The sequence below is a fragment of the Cebus imitator genome, unplaced genomic scaffold (assembly GCF_001604975.1).
Source record: "Cebus imitator isolate Cc_AM_T3 unplaced genomic scaffold, Cebus_imitator-1.0 Scaffold59, whole genome shotgun sequence".
In the NCBI taxonomy this organism is placed as follows: domain Eukaryota; kingdom Metazoa; phylum Chordata; class Mammalia; order Primates; family Cebidae; genus Cebus; species Cebus imitator.
The window spans coordinates 3,497,455-3,515,753 of NW_016107374.1; the positions used below are offsets into that span (position 1 = coordinate 3,497,455).

The 18,299-nt window shown below is 49.8% G+C and overlaps 1 protein-coding gene across 2 annotated transcripts; it reads right to left on the reverse strand.

Annotated features, from left to right (window-relative positions):
• Window positions 1–5,119: 5,119 nt before the first annotated feature.
• On the reverse strand, window positions 5,120–18,041 carry TBX3 (T-box transcription factor 3). 2 transcript variants are annotated; one of them, XM_017529520.2, is made up of 8 exons: window positions 16,344–18,041; window positions 14,399–14,666; window positions 13,450–13,509; window positions 13,040–13,186; window positions 11,074–11,150; window positions 9,821–9,978; window positions 7,705–8,375; window positions 5,120–5,908 (listed from the first exon to the last, which is right to left on the reverse strand). In XM_017529520.2, the coding sequence occupies exons 1-8, from the start codon at window positions 16,730–16,732 to the stop codon at window positions 5,447–5,449; spliced, it is 2,232 nt and encodes a 743-aa protein (XP_017385009.1). In that variant the 5' UTR covers window positions 16,733–18,041; the 3' UTR covers window positions 5,120–5,446. The 2 variants fall into 2 exon arrangements, with proteins under 2 accessions (XP_017385009.1, XP_017385010.1); XM_017529521.2 differs by lacking the exon at window positions 13,450–13,509 and having other exon boundaries at window positions 5,447–5,908; window positions 16,344–17,710.
• Between the last annotated feature and the right edge of the window lie 258 nt (window positions 18,042–18,299).

The window sequence follows — 18,299 nt, forward strand, 5'->3', positions numbered from 1 at the left end:
AAAAAAAAAAAAGCCTGTGGCACACTCCAAAATCCAGAACATCCCTCAGATTTCTGTAAATCCGGGACATGGGCACCGCAGGTACTTTCACCTCCACCTGAATTACGGAGGGGAATCACAGTGGATCCTGGAGCCCCCTTCGGTTTGAATCCTGGCTCCATAATTTCCCCGGTGAATCTGGAGTAAGTGATTTAACCGTCTGTGCCTCAGTTTCCTCACTTGTAAAACAGAGATAAAGATCATATATACTTTATAGGGTTAATTGCGAAGGCTCACGGAGGTCACTTTTATGGGATGCTTCACCGAGTGCCTGGCTTATGCACGTGCCCCTTGTATGCCAAGTATTTATATGATTCTTGTTTGGTGTACTTTGAACGCCGACATCTGCAACACATACTTCTTGATTATACGCATCTTGATTATAAAACAACCAAATGCATCTACATCCGGAACTGTCTTGCGCATGAACTTCTAAACCCAAATTGGAAGAGACAGCTACAGACGGAGCACGCACAACTACACGCAAACACACACATAGCCTTCTAACACCTGCAGTTCCTGGCCCCAGAACCCAGACACCCAAGAGCTACCCACAGAGAGGAACCTGAACCGGGCTACCTACAGAGGAGCCCAGGTCGCCGCCGACAGCCTCGCAGCTGCACCCCGACAGCCACTCTCTTGGCTGGTTGCCGTGAGGTCACATTGGAAACCAGCGAGGCAGAAAGCGCGCTGTCGTGAAGCGCTGCAAGCCTCTCGTAGCAGCCTGAAGGCGGCTGCCTGTCTGCTGGCTTAGGGGAAAGGTCAGAATCTGGGTTTTCCTTCTTGGATGGAAATTTTTTTTTAGGGCCTACAAGTCGGGAACTGTCCCCACAAAGAAAGGGTGGGTCCCAGAACAGCGCAGATCTAAAGAGAGGCCCTAGCAGCGCGTGCGGGCACACACACACGCACACACACCCTCTTGCACACACCCGGCTCCTTCGGGTTGCCGGGACCTCGGGAGGAGGGAGCCGCAAGGTCGTGGCCCCTGCCTCTGCCCGAGCGCGCCCTTCGGCCCCTGCAATTAGCGCCGGGAGGTCAGCAAGAACCCGGACGCCTTCAACTGCGGCTCAAAGCACAGCAAAAGGCGACCCCATCCCCTCCCCTCCTCCGGTCTCAGACGCCAGGGCGCAGCCAGGACTGGAGCCGACCTTCCCTAGAGGCGGCGGCTGGAGGCCTCTGGTCGGCATCCGCGTTTGTCACCTTAAATCTACAAATCACGAAGGCGCTGGGCCCTGCAGGCTACGGTAGCTGATCCCCGTAGGGACTACTGCTCCTGAGAGTCGTGGCCTTTGTCCTTGTAGACGCGGCTAGGTTAAAAAACGAAAACTTCCAAAGTTGTAGAGTAAGAAAGAGAGCGTCCCTGTACAGGGAAGTTGTCCCCAGGGGAGAATTTGAGGTGTGTATGTTGAGAAAGGAGGTATCCTTTCTCTATCCACCTATGGCGAATTCAGGTTATCCCCTGCAGGGCGGGGTCCAGAACTAGGGTCTGGAGAAGATTTCTACAAGAAACAGAAAGGAACTTGTCCAGAGAATTATGAGCCAGGGTTCCCGCACTGAATTTTTTAACATTCTTTGGAAACCCAGAGGAAGGCAGGGATGTTTTTCTCATCTGAGGCACAAACAGGAGTGAAAGTGATATCCAGGAAAGAGGGGAAGGCGGCTTCTTCCTAGGCTGAGAATGGGGCTGGGGACGGAGGAGGAGGGGAATGGGGTTGGGGGTGGTGGGGATGAGAAGAGGCAAAGGCGAAGCGCCCAAGTTCCGGAGCCCGGGAGGCGCTGGGGTGCTGAGCCAGCTGCGGCGACCTGGACGCATTCGTAGACCAGACAGATAGGTGGCACTCCAAGCCCAGAAAAAGGAGAAGGCGCCGGCCCCGAGTGGCCTCTGGGGCGGCCGCAGCCACCATAAAGCCTGCGGCGAGATTGCGACCGGCGCCAGGTGAGTAATAGGCAGCAAAATCCAGAGAGACTGCGAGCCGTTCATCCCCCGCACCCCCAGTCCATCAGCGCCACAGGAGTTACTCATTAACATCACAATATACAAATGAGATATACAGGAGATTTAAAAAAAAAAAAAAAAAAAAAAAAAAAAAACAAAAAAAATAAAAAAAAAAAAAAAAAAAAAAAGGAACGCCAGTAGGAGAGGCTGGACACACATCTGAGCAGTGTCCCCATATTGGGGGGGGGGGTCGGGGAGAGGGGAGGAGGTTAGCAAATTTGGACTGAGACAGAAGAAAGAGAGAAAAAAAAGCATTTCTTCCTTCTTTGAGGCTGAGTTCTTTTTTCCCCAATTCGGGAGAGCGCAGTTGGGCGCAATCAGTCAACTACCACCTTCCCAGAGCCGCAGGCACCGCGCGCTGTCGCTGTGTCCAGAGCTGACCCCTTTAGGCTGCAGCCGCTGCACGGAAGGCGCGCGCCCCAGAAATCTCCCGGTCCTCGGAGGAGCCCCCACCTCTAAAGGTCCCCAAGCTCTGTCTCAGCTCAGGCCCTGACACTCCCGCAGCACCGCCCACCCCCAACCCGCACCAACACAAACTCTGGTTATCTTCCCTCCCACCCCCGGAGACCACGCAGAGGAGGCTACAGGGGTCCCCACATGCCTGGCCAGAGATGGAAGGGGCTTTGCCCCGCTCTCCAAAAGGTCTCGACCTCGATCCCTTCCAAGTACAGGATGAGGGAAGGGAGGGGGCGTCCTCTTGGCTGGTCATTCAAGAGGCCTGAAGGTGACAGGGACGTGGGGCCGGGCTGGCGGGCTCCAGGGGGTGGAGGGTGGGGAGGGAGGCAGCCGCCAGGCAGGCTCCAGCTGGGTCTTCACGTCAGGGCCCCTAGGGCAAGAAAAGGGCTAGCAACTAACCCTGGAACCTTCCCGTGCCGCCTCCGCCCCCCAACAGACACACACCTCGGAGGCAAGGCTGGGGGTCGGGAGACCAAACACTGACAGTGCCTCATCATTTTTTATTGAATGTTTCAAAGATAAATTGAACTTCAAAAGGCAACTCCCCGAACAGCCTGGAGACTGGTTTGAAGGGGAGACTAGGGGAGGATGTCAGCCTCCCGGGTGACATTTCCCTTGAGGGAGTGAAACGTGCACCCTGGAATTACCTTTCCTCTCCCAGGGATAACTTCCCTCCTCCCTCGCGTGACACAGCTAAGTTTTCGCGGAGCTGGCGGCGCTTCGCACGCACAACCCGGGAAGGATGGGGCCTCGTAGGGGCGCCTTGGGCGAGCGGGGTTCAATCTGAGGCACCGGGGACCGCCGGATGTGGGGGGATGCGGAGTGGAAAGGCGTTGCGTCTTGTCCACTTCTACAACCTGGAGGGCTGCTGCCTAGCCAAGACCGCTCGGACTGCTGGGGGATTCTGCTGGCCTTCTCCCCCGAGCCAAACACGCGGGTGCAAGGAGGGATTTTTGACTTGGATTTGCCAGATTGATGTCAAAAGGGAGGGCGAGCTTAAAACAAAAAACATTCGTAGTGCTCGAGGTTATTTGTGGTCAGATTCGTGTGGGAAAACCTGACTTAGGGAGCACGTCAGTCTTTTCCCATTAAAACTTGAAAGTATCTGAAATTACTCTTCTTTCTGAATTCTCATCAGGCCCCTTTCCGTCTCCCCGCTTTGCTCCCTAATTTAAAGGAAAAGTAATTTCAGATTGAAGTGGCTCCCTTCGTTCAAGTAAAGGACTTTTTGTTTTTAGCTTTGTAATTTGAGTGACATCTCATTTTGGTTCGCTGGGGGCGGTCTTAATTATTTAAAGGCGAAGGGAAGGGGGTAGACGGAGAACCAGAAGAGACCGAAGCCTCCCCCGACTGTCTGCCCTCAGGAAAGTTTCCCAAAGGAAAGCATTTAACACAAGGCCCAAAGATATTTCAATAAAAATTTATTGAAATCTCAGTGATGTTTTAAAGAGAGGGGAAATAAAATACAGAAAACCAAAGAACTCATCAACAACTATAACACAAAATATACCTTCATGAATTTGTTTTTAAACCATCTCTCAGCACCTGACTTTTGAACTGTGAATCTCTATAGGCACCAATTCAAAACACCATCGATATTGACAACAGTAGTAAATTCCACTTGGTTCTTAGGAAATCAGAGACTAGCAAATACAAATAACGAGAGAAGAATTAGAAAGTCAAACCACAGCCTCTGCCCTCCTCCCTCCCCACAGCAATCTCAGCTGTATTTTAAGGAGTTTGAAGTGGAGCTGGAAACTGGCAAGCCTTTCCCAATTTTTGGCTGAAATAGGAAGTAGTACTTTCCCCCATTTTTGGACATTAAAAGGAAAATAAAAATGTGGCAGACAACACTTTTGAAAGGGCACTGGTGTTGGTGTAGGAAGTGTGTTTTCTAGTGTTAGCAATTCTGTGACCTGGAAATAAAACCAACTAAAGGAAAACGAGAACACAAAACCTGTTGCCATTCTATTTACACAGAGCTATGTACAATGTCAATAAATTAAAGTTTAATTTTCCAAGCATTCATATTCCACCTATTTACAAGAGTTATCAAATAATTACATAAATACTTTGTCTAATAGTCTCACTTCTTTATTTTTTTTTTTAAAACCTTGTTATTGCATATACAGGAAAGAGAACTGTCAAAGAACGACATGAATCCTGCTACAGAGCTTAGATAAAATAAATTCATTTTATGTGTTTTGCCCACTCCTTTCCTTTATATCGCCCCCCACCCTTGGGTCACTGATTTGAGGGCAAATGATTGGGGAAAGGGTATGGGGGTAGTTGTCTTCTCTCTAAAAGCAAGCATTCAAAATAAAAACCACAAATACATTACTGTGAAACATGCAAGAAGAGACCTATAGCGGCTCTGAAAACATCACAAGAATATTAAAAGGACACAGATTTCCTTAATACAGACTAAACAAATGGTAGGGACTTCCCTCTCCAAACAAAGCTGCTCAGTAATTTATTGAGAACCGATAATACGAGTCCCTATAAAGTTTTTAATCTGCACAAACAGAATCATGTTAAGTATTCACTTGTCCCGATTTTTTTTTTTTTTTGAAAGATTTTATTTGTTTTTGTTTCCACTTGACACAGTGAAGGAAAAAATGTATAAATCTCCCTGCCTGGTGGGCAGGGACCCAGACCAGCCTTGCTGGAAGTTGCTCTGGACATAAATGTTGGAACTCCCACCCCCAAGAGCTCAATGCAACCGACGTTTCTTAGCCCCCAGAATCTGATCCAGATCCCAGATGCATAAACCACGCCAAGAAGACAGGGGCTGTCTCTAGCACATTCTCTCGAGGGAGTCCGGGGGCCCCTTCCTAGGGGCAACTGCAAAAGGAAGGGCTGACGCCATGGCGGGCCTGTGGTTTATTTTACATCCAACAAAGTGCACGGCAGCGTGGACTGGACTGGAATGAAGAGACGTGTCTGGGAGGGGGTCTACGGGGATGCGCTGCGGGACCTGTCCGGCTTGGCTTCCAAGCCACTGACCAACCGCTGGATGCTCTGCAGTTCGCTGGTGGCCGCCTCCTTCTCCGCGCAGAGTTTGGGCGACAAGGACACGGAGCTGGAGGAGAGCGTGGAGGAGCGGCTGTTGAGTTCAGAGCCCGAGTCCACCGCCACCGAGGCCGGGCTGGCGGCCAGAGCGGCGACTTTGCCGTCCAGGGGCCCCGCGGCCGCTGCCATGGAGGGGAGGGCGGTGGTGAGCAGGCTGCTGCCGTCGGGGACCGGCACCGGGATAGAGTAGGGGCTGTAGCGCAGCCGCGGGCGCATGGTGTTCAGATTGAGGAAGGGGTGGCGGTGCACAGAGCTGGTGGCTGCCGCAGAGGAGGCGGCCGCCGCCGCAGCCATGTACGTGTAAGGGTAAGGGAACAGGCTTCCGAAAGGGGACATGGCCAGGCCCTGGGGTGAGAAAAGAGACACACAGCAAGTCAGCGGGTGGGAGGAGCCTACTTCATCCATCTCCTCTCTTTTCCCCCTCCAACACGGGCAAGCCACAAATCCCTGGTGATTTTGGGAGGTTGGGGGGGGGGACGGTGGGCGGGGGCAGGAGAGAAGCCAACACTCAGATATCTCTAGGTTCAAATCATAGCTGTGTCACCCTAGGCCAAGGGACTTTAACTTCCTGTGCCTTAGCTCCCTTATAGGAAGAAAAAAAAACAGAGAAATCATAAGTAATTCACATACTTATTGAGGACTTTGTAGATATTAAGTGAGTGAAAGTGAAATCTCCCCCTAAGGGTTTTTCCTTGCACCTGTTAAATGGGAATACAGATTCAGTTTACGCCACAAAGGTGACCAAGGGGAAGCCAGGGGACATAAATTTTAGGAATAATTTTTGAAATCTTCTTGTTCCCCAGCCCCTATCCTTCCACTCCAATCCTAGAAGTTTCTCAAAAATAAAAAAAATGAAAAAAANAAAAAAAAAAAAAAAAATGAAGCTCTTAAGCAAAAGAAAACTGGGGGAGGGAAATAAAAGGGCATTTGTTATAACCAGAGACAAAGAAATCGCCCAGCAGGATTCACTGGTGTTCCAGGTGAGAAGCCAAGGCAGGCCGCAGGAGTTCAGGAATACTCTAAGCTGGGAATTGGCAGAAGCAACATTTAAAATGCAGGGACCCTGGCCTGGGCCAGTTCTCTGCACCATGCCTTGAGGTGCCCTGAAGGGTTCTGTCTGTCCAGGCAGCCCCTGGCATACCAACCACCTGCCCACCTAGGACAGGATCTCCAGGAGGAGCCAGCAGAGATGGACGGAATTGAGAAACGCCGGAAGCCAAGCCTTTCCTGAGCTCCCTCCTCCCTGGATGGGGAGGCCAATCTGGCTTCTTGGCGCAGGGAAGGGAGACGAATGTGCTCAGACAAAACAAAAGGCAACAGCATGCAAAGCCTCATAGAACCTTTTCATCAGGTTCAGGGTGTTTCCAGCCGCGGAGACTTCCCCCCAGCACAGCTGTCTGAGCCACACACAGGCCTCCAGGCCTGCCCCAGTCCCTGCTTGTCCCTGTCCTCTGACATTTTCCCACGTGTGCACAAACTATTAACTCTTTGAGGAGTAGGATGGCCTGCTTGGGGTTGGGGATAGGGAGAAGAGCTTCGAACTGGGAGGAAAGGCTGGAGGAATCAAGACTGAACTACCACTCAGGAAACAGTCACTTCCCCTCCCCAGGCCTAGAGTCCTATTTCTGGGACAGGGTTGGCTATGAGAACACTTAAGAGACATTTCAGCTCTGAAGCTAAAATCAAAAGCCCTCAAAGAGGCCCTGGAGTCAGACAGCCTGGGGTTGAATCTCAGCTCCATACCATGAACCTGCTGTGTGACCTTGGACAAGTGACTCAACATCTCTGGGCGTCTTCCCCTTCATCTGTAAAGGGGAGGTGATAATCGTACCCCTGAAGGGTTGGATCAAATGAGTCAATACAGAGCAAGCACTTAGAAGAATGCCTGGAAGCAAGGGCTGAATCTAGCTGATGCCTTTATACCTATCTGCTCTGCAGGAAACAGCCTTTAACTTAGGAAAACTTTTAAATTTGGGGGGGAGGGGGTGGCTGGGGAGAAAGAAGTCATGATAACTCAGTGAGCTAAGCCTTGAACCTAGGAATGGCTCAGTAAAAATTATTATTACAGCTAGCAGGCCGAAGGACAGGGAACCTGGAGGGAAGGTGGAAAGACTGGAGGAGGCAGGAAGAAGCCTCCTTACCTGAGAAGCCAGGACGTGCTGCTGGAGGTGGAAGGGCAGGGTGGCCGCGGGCGCCCCGGACAGTCCCTGCGCTGCGGCGGCAGAGGCTATGGCCGTGGAATCCAGGCCCGAGACGCCGGTGGAGGCCCCGGACACGGTAGCCAGGAGGGGCCCCATGCCGGCGGCCGCCATGCTGGAGAAGGCGCCCCCCATGGCAAACTGGCCGGGGTGCAGGAAGAGCGGATGCCCGTTGAAGAACTGCTGGCCCGCCAGGCCCGGGGCGAAGCCGAGGCCGGGGAGGGGGCCCTGGGCCAAATGCGCGGCGGCCGCGTCCGTCTGCACCGTGAGCGGCGCGAAGGCCTCCTTGCCCGGGAGCGCGCGCGCCTCCTCCGCCTTGGCTGGCGCTGCGCCCTCGCGGCCCGGGCTCCTGCGCTCCTCCGCGCCCAGGCCGCGGGTGCTGGATGAGATGGTGGCGGGGCTGTGGCGCGAGTCGGGCGACGCCTTGTCCAGCCGCCTGCTGTCCCGGGGCCGCTCGGCGGCGAAAAGGTGCGCCTTGACCGCGGGGCTGCTCTTGTCACGGCAGGGCTCCTCCGACGTGGTGGTGGAGATCTTGGCTGCGTCGCAGGCCTCGGGGCCGTGCTCCTCTTTGCTCTCAGCTTCGGCGTCGCTCTCACCCTCGCTGGGACATAAATCTACCATAGGACAAGAAAAAAACCAAGGCAGAAGGGCGTTAGCTCCCGTCTGAACCAAGGCCAACTCCAGTTCCCAAGTTGGAACCCCAGCTCGTGGCTTACTGGCGGTGTCATCCCGGGGAAAGCCCCTTAGCCTCTCTGCACCTCAGTGTTCTCATCTGCAAAATGGGGATAATCGTGCCCAACAACTTTGCTGGAAAATGCTCGACGCTATTAATGAATGTAAAGTATTTAAACAGAGTTTAACTTCCTCTTAGATGGTCAACCCCCAATCGGTAGCTCTTCTTATTATAATGAATTTTACTTTTTTTTTTTTAAAATGGCGTCAGGCTCTCAGGCATTTCCCCATGCGATTGCAAATTAGCTTTTTAAAAGTAAAAGCTAACATGGAAACTCACAGCTGGAACATATTCTAATTACTATCAGAGTTTTTGTTCAGTGAATGACAGAGAGCAGCACCTTGCACAGGTGAATTACTCTGGAAGGATTTGTTTGGGGAGAACCCTGACATCTGAATTGATAATGGCTGAAGCAGACACCTGTCCCTCAACGGGAACACTCGGTTGAAACTTCTGTGTTTGCTCCAGTCCCTGCAGACAGAAATGAGTGTCAGGCAGCCCACTCACCGCCCAGGGACAATCAGATTCTTTTGTGCTTTCACCACACCCTCTGCGGGTGTTCCACCAGAAGAAAAGAAAAAGGGATCCTATTTTATGTTTAAAGCTTAAATGGATTGAAGACATAAAGGACTTGCATTTTGTTGCACCAAAAAAACAGGTTTCTTCCCGTTCAGAATGTGTGTGTGTGTCTTTGCAAATAAATAGTGCTTGCTCTTGAAACACAGGAAACCGAGGGGGGGATTTGAGCCATCGTGTCCACTCCCTCCTTCCCCAGCTCTGCCCCCACCACGGATCCCCAGTGCTCCACCTCCTCCCCCAGCTCAATTGTTGCTCTACAGCTGGACGTTTCCTAGGCCACCTTCCCGGTTCCAGGTGGCAGAGAACCCCTTGCCTTTCCCCCACCAAGTCCAACCCACTGTAACCCAGAGTTAAAAGACAATGAAAAGTCAGCAGTTGTAGCCTCTCTTGGTTGGAGAGAATGGGAGGAGAAAGAAACAGAGACAGAGAGAAAAGAGAGAAGTGCTCCAAGCAGGTTTTCAAAGCTGCTCGCCAAGAGGTACTATGCAAACAGACACCCACCTCCCCTCCCCACCTGCCAAATAAGGATCTGGGGAAAAGGCCTTCGTGCTCTCCTTCTTCTGCCTTAGGGGGAAAGCGGGGAGACACACCTGAGAGCCCTTTTTGGACTCTGGCTCCTGTTTAAGGACTTTTAGAAGGGTTCCAGCTTTTAAAGAGCAAGTGCCCTGGTTGGTGCCCCATCCCCCTTCAACTCTTCCAGGCCACGAGGACCTGGAGGCCAGTGACCACAGAGGTGACCAGGCTTACCTTTGAGGTTCGATGTCCCTACAGTGGAGACGGCTGGAGAAGAAGCCTGAGCAAAGCAGTTGAAAGCTGCCTGTTCGCTGGAGGACTCGTCGGAGGTCCCGTTCTCCTTTTTGTGTCTTTCATCAAACACCCTCATGGACTGCAGGGTGAGCTGTTTTCTGCGGCAGAAGCCCACACCCAGGTTACAGAATGTAACATACATTTCCCCTCTTTGTTTGCCTTACCCTTTTCAGAGCGGCACACACATATCTCACACCCTGCCTGCTGCCCCGGGACAACAATGATTGGCTGAAATCTGCTGGCCCCAGGGCAGATAATAGACCCAAGCATCGTTCTTGACCCTCTAACTGGGCTAAAGAGTGTGGCACAGGGTTAGGGAGAATGGAGGGAGGCTTCAGATGCATTTATTCAAGATGGGTTTCATCAGGAAAAGGCATTTGCCTGGGCTGGAAGAGAAGCTGGATCTAGTCAGAGACAGCTGGACTGCCGGCCTTATAGAGGCAGAACTGGGTGTCCAACCCTGCAAACACAATGCCGTCGTCCCCAGCACACCCAAACTCCTGGATGGTTGCTAAGATTGGGAGGAAGTGGTTATTTCATGGTGCACTTTAGTGTAATCGTTTTACCAATCAATTAATTGGAATAAAAGTCTATTTAGCTGTTAGCAATTATTTTTTAATGCCCACCCCAAGGGGATAGCATAAAAATTTGGGGGTGATTTTCTGGATTTTAGAACTTCTTAGAAAAGGGGTGGGGAAGGGGAGACCCTCTTTCAAATACTCTACAGCTGTCTGCTTAATGGAAAATGATACATGTCCCCAGGAAGGAGGGAGGGAGCCATACATCTTTCCAAAGGCCCCAGCCCTGTCTGATGGTGTTTGGAAGACAGGATTGCAAAAATTCCCAAGCATTTTGTCAATGGCATGATCCTTTCTGGACCCGGCTTAGGATGAACTTAAATTAATAAGGAATTAATAGTCATCCCTGTATAATCTATTGTCCCTGATGCTTCTCTTCAGAGATAAGGATGGTGTAGCCTTGTTAATTTCCTTAAAGACAGGGAGGTAGGAAAAGTACGTGTCCTGGGTATACCTACACCAGCGAGCATGTAGCAGTGGGCAAAGCGAATGATTTCTACCTGCTCTTCTCTTCTCAGGAAAAGTGCCTGCTCTCACTTCTAACACTTCAGAGCTGGATCCTAAAAAAGTGATTTTTCTAAGCTAGCTGAGAAATAAATAATTGTTTCAACTCACCTTTTTTCTCTTCGGCCATTTCCAGTGTCCCGGAAACCTTTTGCAAAAGGGTTGTTGTCTATTTTTAACTGAGTTATCTATTGGAAGAGACACAAGCAAGACAGAGACATTGGCCTCATTTTCTAGAATGTTTTGAGGGTGTTTTTCCCAACTCAACAAGTCTCCTAGAGATGTGACTGCCAACAGAAGTCATGTAGATATGCCAGGGAAAGGAGATAATGGCAGAAGTCTGGAGAGAACTAACAGAAAAATCAAAGGAAACTATAGCAGGGTTTGTATCTCCTGTCTGAGGCCAAACCAGGGATTTGGGGATGAAATTATTCAAAGAAATTCTTTCCTTTGGGCAGTCGACAGCTTGGGTTAGACATGGAAGTGTTGCCAAAGTCATCAAGAGGGAAAACCTGTAGATCTTAAAATTATGCTTTCATTTTGATTTTTATACAGTGCAATTAATCATAAAATATTATAGCATACACACACACACACACATACACACACACACACACCCCTTTTCCATGAATCCAATAAATGATTTATGGGGTTTTACTACCCTTGCGTGGGAGTGAGTTTGATTTTTTTTCGCTTGGGGGGTGGTTTGAGGAAATTACAATATTGACAATTACAGTACTGAATGACCACTGGAAACATTTGTTTTCATTTATGTGCTCTGCCATGGCCATTAGGTGGAGAAGGCCGGTGGCCTTTTTGTCTGGTCAAAAATGCTACATTTTATTATTACATTAACAACTTCATTTTACAAGATTCTGGGTCTAGAGGGAGCATGCATTTTGCACTCTGAGAAAAATGCCATAGTATGTAATCTTTCAAATCCCCTCCCCTTGGTAGGGGGAAGAAGTTATATACACAGAGTTCCTCAGAGGTAGAAAAGTCTCCTAGGGGCCCCTTGGTTGGATTCATGTTCTTGGAATAAATTGCTCTACCTAAGACTTCAGGTTTTACAGGAAAAGGAGATCATGATGTTTTAGTACTCAGACTAAAGAAATTTGGCTGGAACGTCCTCATCATTAGTCCACAGAAGACCGAAGGGCAGTGACAATGACAGTGAGTTCAAAATGAAGTGTGTTGTCAGGTAAAATGGACTCTCCTTGAAGTCCAGGATTGCAGAGCAGGGGTCTTCAGTCCCTCCTCCCACCGCCAGAACTGTCTGCTGACAGCCAATCGGGAAACTGGTGAATCAGCAGCAAGGGTCACTTCTTCTGTGCCCATGACCCTCAGGCCACCAACTCTAGGTATCAGGTGCTTTCCCGTTTGGGGATCCTTCTGATCTCCAGCTTCAGGCCCAAGAGGGGAAAGAAAATTCAAATGAAGTGGTGACTGGCCACCTCAACTCAAAAGCCTCAGACAACTGGATTAGTATGACCCTGTGATCAGGGTAGGTTTTTCTAACCACGCGCATGCATGCACACACATGCACACACATGCACACACATACACACACACACATCATAAAAAACACAGCAGCATAAAAGGTAATAAAAACCAGACCAGCTACTCAGGATTTCTGGCTAAGGGAAAAAAGCTGGTCTCTACTAGGATTCTCCTCCCAGGATCCCAAATGGCTTTTGCCTTAAATTTTTAGCTGGTTCCTTTTGAATGTGACTTCTTGATCCTTCTTTCTTAAGGGGAAGAAGATGAACCTTAAAACAGACAGGACAAAGCCGGAGGGGTGGAGGAGTGAGTAGCATCAATGTCAGCGGGTACAAGGAGCTTCTGTGTGGCAAAGTTAGTTTGGCATTTTTTTGCCCAGCAGTGCTCCCACCTAGGCAAGGTGTTTTTCTGTCTCTTTGAGATGCCAGTGTCCTTTCCCCCAAATGCTCGACAAATCACAAAAGAAAACTCAAGACGCTCATCTCGACTGGCTGGTAACTTTCTCATCCTAACTCAAAGTAGCTTTTAAAGCAAAGGCAAAATATCACCATTGAAAAAGAAAGCCCCCTGGGTTTACCTTATCATTCTGGTATGCGGTCACAGCGATGAATTCAGTTTCGGGGAACAAGTATGTCCGAAATGTACTATAAGGGAGTTTCAAGATGTCATTAGCTCTTACAATGTGGAACCGGGGCTGGTATTTGTGCATGGAGTTCAGTATAGTCTGCAGGGGCAGGGAAGAGGAGACACACATAAAACAAGGATTTAGCAGGACAAACGGGATCTTAGGACCCCTGCCAGGCTGAAATCTTCCCCACCCGCAGGGTACCACTCTTGTACCGAGCCCACCTCCTTGGAGTACCTCCTGGGTACATTTCGCTCCACAGATGTTATCTTCTGGAGAATCCAAATTGCTCCTCGGTTGCCAAAGGGTCCCCCCCCACCCTCACCATCTAAGGATCATTCGTACCTTGAACCCTAGCCTACCTGAGTACCAAAACTATAATTCCCCTGCCACGTAGCGTGATCACTTGGGAAGGCCAAAGTCTTAAAAGATAGAGAAAAACATGCATTTTAATTTACAAAATGATTCAGTACTTTAAGCGCCCACTAATTGACGAGCCCAATCCACTTAAAGCCCTGAAAGGCTGAACTCTAGAGAGGAATATTTATGCCTTAATCAAATCAAGGGCTTCAAATGCAATTCCTGTCCGCTGAAGACATTTCCACGCCATTCGCTTCTTCCTGGGCCTAATCTTTCTGCTTACTCCTTGCTTATCACTGTTTATTTTATTGAAATGTTGGGGAGGGGTAGGAAAAGGGGCAAAAGGTCCTTTGCCTGACTTCTAGAAGCAATCCAAGTTTTCTAAGTTTCTAAGCACTCTCTCACTGAACCCATGCACACACTCCCGACACAAAAACCATTTTTTACTGAAGATCTAAGCCTCACTTCAGGTAAGCCTGACTCCCACCTAAGCCCAATTCTTTTTTTTAGTAGAAGAAAATGAGGTTTTTAAAAAACGTATTCACACCATTTAACCAACAGAGGCAAGGCTCCGAAACTCAAACTATCCCAAGAAATAATATGGCTGGTTTCAAAACAGAAGTGTGATATTTGAAAACAAAACAAATCCTTTATGAATACATAGCCTTGAAATGGATTTTAGCTCTTACAAAATGGTTTTTAACTTCACTCTCAGGTCAGGCGTTTGCCGAAGAGCTGGAACTGCTATAGATTTCCTGCCCCATTTCTTTTAGAACGCCAGGCCTTCCATTATCCGGAGAGAAACACCCTGAATCCTTTTTCCCAACGAGGACAAGATTGCTATGCTTAGGGAGAAGCAAAAGAGAAGTCTGGGCTGAAACCAAAGAGGGGAAGCACTGCTCTTGAACGAGTGAAGGAGAACATTTCACTGAAGGGAGCAATGAAACTTACAAATCCATGTTTGTCAGAAATGTTGTTGGTGAGTTTCAGTTTGTGGAAAGTGACGACTTTGGACATCCACTGTTCCCCGGTAGCTGGGCTATCCGGGTGAATGTACATCCTCTTTGGCATTTCAGGGTCGGCCTTACCAGCCACCATCCACCGAGAATTGTGAAATTTATAACGACAGTCATCAGCAGCTATAATATCCATCAATAAAATATATTTGGCTTTTTTATCTAGCCCAGAACATCTCACTTTAAATGGAGGAAACATTCGCCTATAAAAGGAAAGAATAGAAAAGAAAAAAGGAAGATAAACCACTCGTAATCTTGGGTTTGATTTCCTACACAGTACAATATTGAAAACAATTTTAAGACTTTCCACTGTGACTGATGAGCTTGTATGTTTCAGAGTGAGGCCACTGGCTGCAAAATCATTTTTTTTCACAACTCATGTATTAAATAGTCTCAATTTCTCCATATTGAGAAGCTCCAAGGTTCAAAACAAATGCATTGTAGCACTGCCTTTCTCTACATTGTCTAATAATTTCTCCAATTTTTTTTCTTTGTGTGACTTTACAGATTGCCCTCCTGATAGCAAATTCTTGCCCATGTCTTTTTCTATAGGTAACTAGTTCTAAACAGGCTGGGGTAAGATTTTAGTAAAGCACGATCACTCAAGACTAGAATTTTCTTCCACCCATTCATGAGAAAATGTTAAACTTATCAAGGAAATGAACGTGAATTTGCACCCCTCCCCCCTGCAGAATAGCAATCCCGCTGTGGGCGAAGTGAAACTGGACTTCAGTGAGTTCTCAGAACGAATTTAGCAGATTTCGGTGCACGCCCCGGCCTGATAATCTATCTGCCCATGGAGCTGCTAACACATTCCCCCACTCCTCAGGCCAGTCCAAAACTGCAAGAATGTGCCGTCACATTGCTGTTAATTTCACAGAAGTGTTGGCATTCTGTAGTCTTGACTTAAAAGGAAGCACCTCGCTGGAAAACCAACTAACTGTCTTATGGATTTGAGGTGGATTTTATGCCAAACTTTGGCCTCATTTAGCTTGGAAGGAGACAGAAAGCTGAAGAGATCCTGAAGGGGATTTTATTTTTATCCTTCCAACCTTATGCCTTTACAGGCTTCAATGCTATTTAAAAAAAAAAAAAAATCAGTGATGTTAAATGATGGTTGCAGGATCTTCTCTTCCAGGCAGGTTTTGGTCAGGCAAGGACCTTTAAACATGATATAAAATATGGTTGATAATCTTCACACATTAAAAAATCAAGTGTGTCTCCTCACTGGCTCCTTAAGTCTGCAAACATAATCTTAAATTATGCAAAATCGCCTGCTGAACTCGCCCTTGGGTTACAGACACGTGAAGTGGTGTGGGCAAACAAACCAAAATGCCCTTCGATTTCTCTCTCATCCAGGGCAGCAGCAGGCCCCTTTAGACCCAGGGGCTAGTCTGGAGGGCAGGAAAGGCCAGGGACTGGTGTCAGGCCTCCCGCTACCCACATAAAAGGAAAGGGCTTTAAGTTTTTCTCTCTGAGTACAAAATAAAACAGACAACACAACATCAACAAAGAAATAAGGATGTTCCAGGAGGATTTAAAGAGTGAATTTCTTTCAGTAGAGTGTTTTTTCTTTGTCTTTTTTTTTTTTTTTTTTTTGCTCCCTGCAGGATGTCTGGGCTCCACTGAAAAATCCCGTCTGTACCAGAGGGAACCCAGGATGCAGACCAAATGTAGAACCCAAGTAGATGCCCAGGTAAGTTGAAATTTCCTGCCACTGGGACATTGCCTGGAAGTCCGGGCACACATTGCTAGGCTGGGAACTAACTTTTCGTCCAAGCCGTAATAACCAACCTACCGACTGTTCTGAGAGCAGAGAGGTAAAGGGAGGAAAAAACTCTCCAACAACTTGGGGAAGGAGGCCCCCAAGGCTTGCTTACCTTCCCGACTTGGTAATGACCATCTCGGTGCCCCGTTTGTGAAACTGATCCCAAAGTTCTTTAGCCTCCAGGTGCACCTTGGGGTCGTCCTCCACCTCCTCTTCGGGTTCCATGGTCTTCAAAGGCCTCAGATGCGCCTGGGGCCCCAGGGAGGAGAACGGGATGCCCGTCTCGGCCGCCCCCACCAATTGATCCATGATCGGCTTGGCCAGGGCGCCCGGCAGCGAGAGCGCCGCCGCGCCGTTGGGAGGCAGAGTCAGCGCGGGGAAGAACGGCGGCTGGTGACCCAGCACCGCGCTCATGGCGAAGTCCGGCGCCCGGTGAGGTAGGAACGGATGGTAGGCCATGCTTGTCCCAGGAATGACCGGATCTCTCATGGAGAGGCTCATCCACTCCAGGCGAGGCGCTGGGCTCCAGCCGGGGACAAGTCCGCAGCTGCTGTGTTTTGTTTTGTTTTTCTTTTTCTTTTTTTTTTGTTTAACAGCAGCACATAGTTCAAAAAGGGGGAAAAAGAAAGGAAAAATAAAAGGAGGCAGAAATCACAACTAACGCACTTCAAAGGGGGTACAGCAAGTGTCTTTTGGGGAAGGGGACGCCGATTTTAAAGAGGGCAAGGCGAAAAAACAGGAAACATAGTCTCACGGGTGACCGTCCTTGTGCCTCGCGTTTTTAAAAAGCCGCTCCTGAAAGTCGGATTCAGAAGCGAGAGGAGCGAGCAGGGTCTCGACTCGCGCCCGAGCCCAGCCGCTGAGCTCGAAATAGACACTCCAGCCCTGCGTCCCAGGAATCTCTCTCCAGCCCCTAGGTCCTTTGTTGCAAATGTGAAAGGTTCTCCTACAAGACTTTTTACCTTTTCTTTTTCTTCTTCTCCCGCCCCCTAGCTCTCTTCCTCTCCCTCTTTCTCGCTGGTGGCGTCTGCAGCAGTGCTAGACCCGGCTTTAGAAGGGAGCGAGGGAGCGGAAAAAGTCTCTCCTCAAAAAAAAAAAAAAAAAAAAAAAAAAATCTGATTCAAACCCCCTTCTACCAGCGCTATCAAAACTTGAACTGCAAACTGGCTTCCGTTCGCCCTCCTCCTCCTTCCTCTGCTCCGAGCCTCCGGAGGGTGTCTCAGTTTCAATCCAAATCTTGCTGTGTTCTTCTGCTGTGCCTCTCTCTCTTCCTTGTCCTAAAACGTGAGCGAATTCGCTTCCTAAATCTGTGTCCAGGCGCGCAGGGCAGGGAGGATTTAGAGAGGGAAAATATGGAACGGAGGGAGAGAGAGAGAGGGAGAGGGAGAGAGAGACCGAGTCGGAGAGGGAGGGAGGGAGCGAGGGAGGGAGCGAGAGAGAGCGAGAGCTCCTCGCCACTCTCCTCCGCCTCTAGAATTCGCCGGGCGTCTGCTCGGCGGCTCTAGAAGGTCGGGCTGCGCTGTGGGCTGCGGGGAGTCGGAGGCCTCTTGATTGGCTCTTTAACGCTTTCGGACCAATTGTGTTGCTGCATAGGCGTGGTTTTCACAGGTCGAGTGCTGGGGGATAGAGCTGAGTTATAAAAAGAAGGTGTCGGAAACTGTAACGTCGCCCCGCCGCATCGGTACTACTGCCTGTCCTGTGAATGTCAACATGATCAGAGGGAGGGCGGGAGCCACTGGGGAGCGCGCGCGCAGAGTCGCCTCTAGGTGGCTTATCGAGAGATCGCAGCAGCCCCTGAGCTCGCTCGCTCTGGTTCAGCCCACGTCTGAAATGCCTCAGTCATCCAGCCGGGGATCGAGGGAGGAGGCAGGACCGAGGAGGAAGGGGGAGGGAGCCAGCCAGAGAGCGAGCCGGGCGGGGAAGGCGCCGGGCAGGGGCGCTCGCCTCTCGTGCACTCCGCTCGCCTCTCCGACCGCCGCGGCCGGTTCTCTCTCCAGCTCTCCCTCTTCCCCGGGCTCCGGGCGAGCCAGGCGGGCGGCCGAGCCTCCCCGCCGGTTGCCATTAGGCC

Coding starts and splice junctions, on each gene's coding strand:
- TBX3 (XM_017529520.2), bottom strand. CDS start 16,732: ATGAGCCTCTCCATGAGAGATCCGGTCATTCCTGGGACAAGCATGGCC. Junction 14,667..16,343: donor GTCATTACCAAGTCGGGAAG/GTAAGCAAGCCT, acceptor TTCCTTTTATAG/GCGAATGTTTCCTCCATTTA. Junction 11,151..13,039: donor CCGCATACCAGAATGATAAG/GTAAACCCAGGG, acceptor CTCTTCCAATAG/ATAACTCAGTTAAAAATAGA.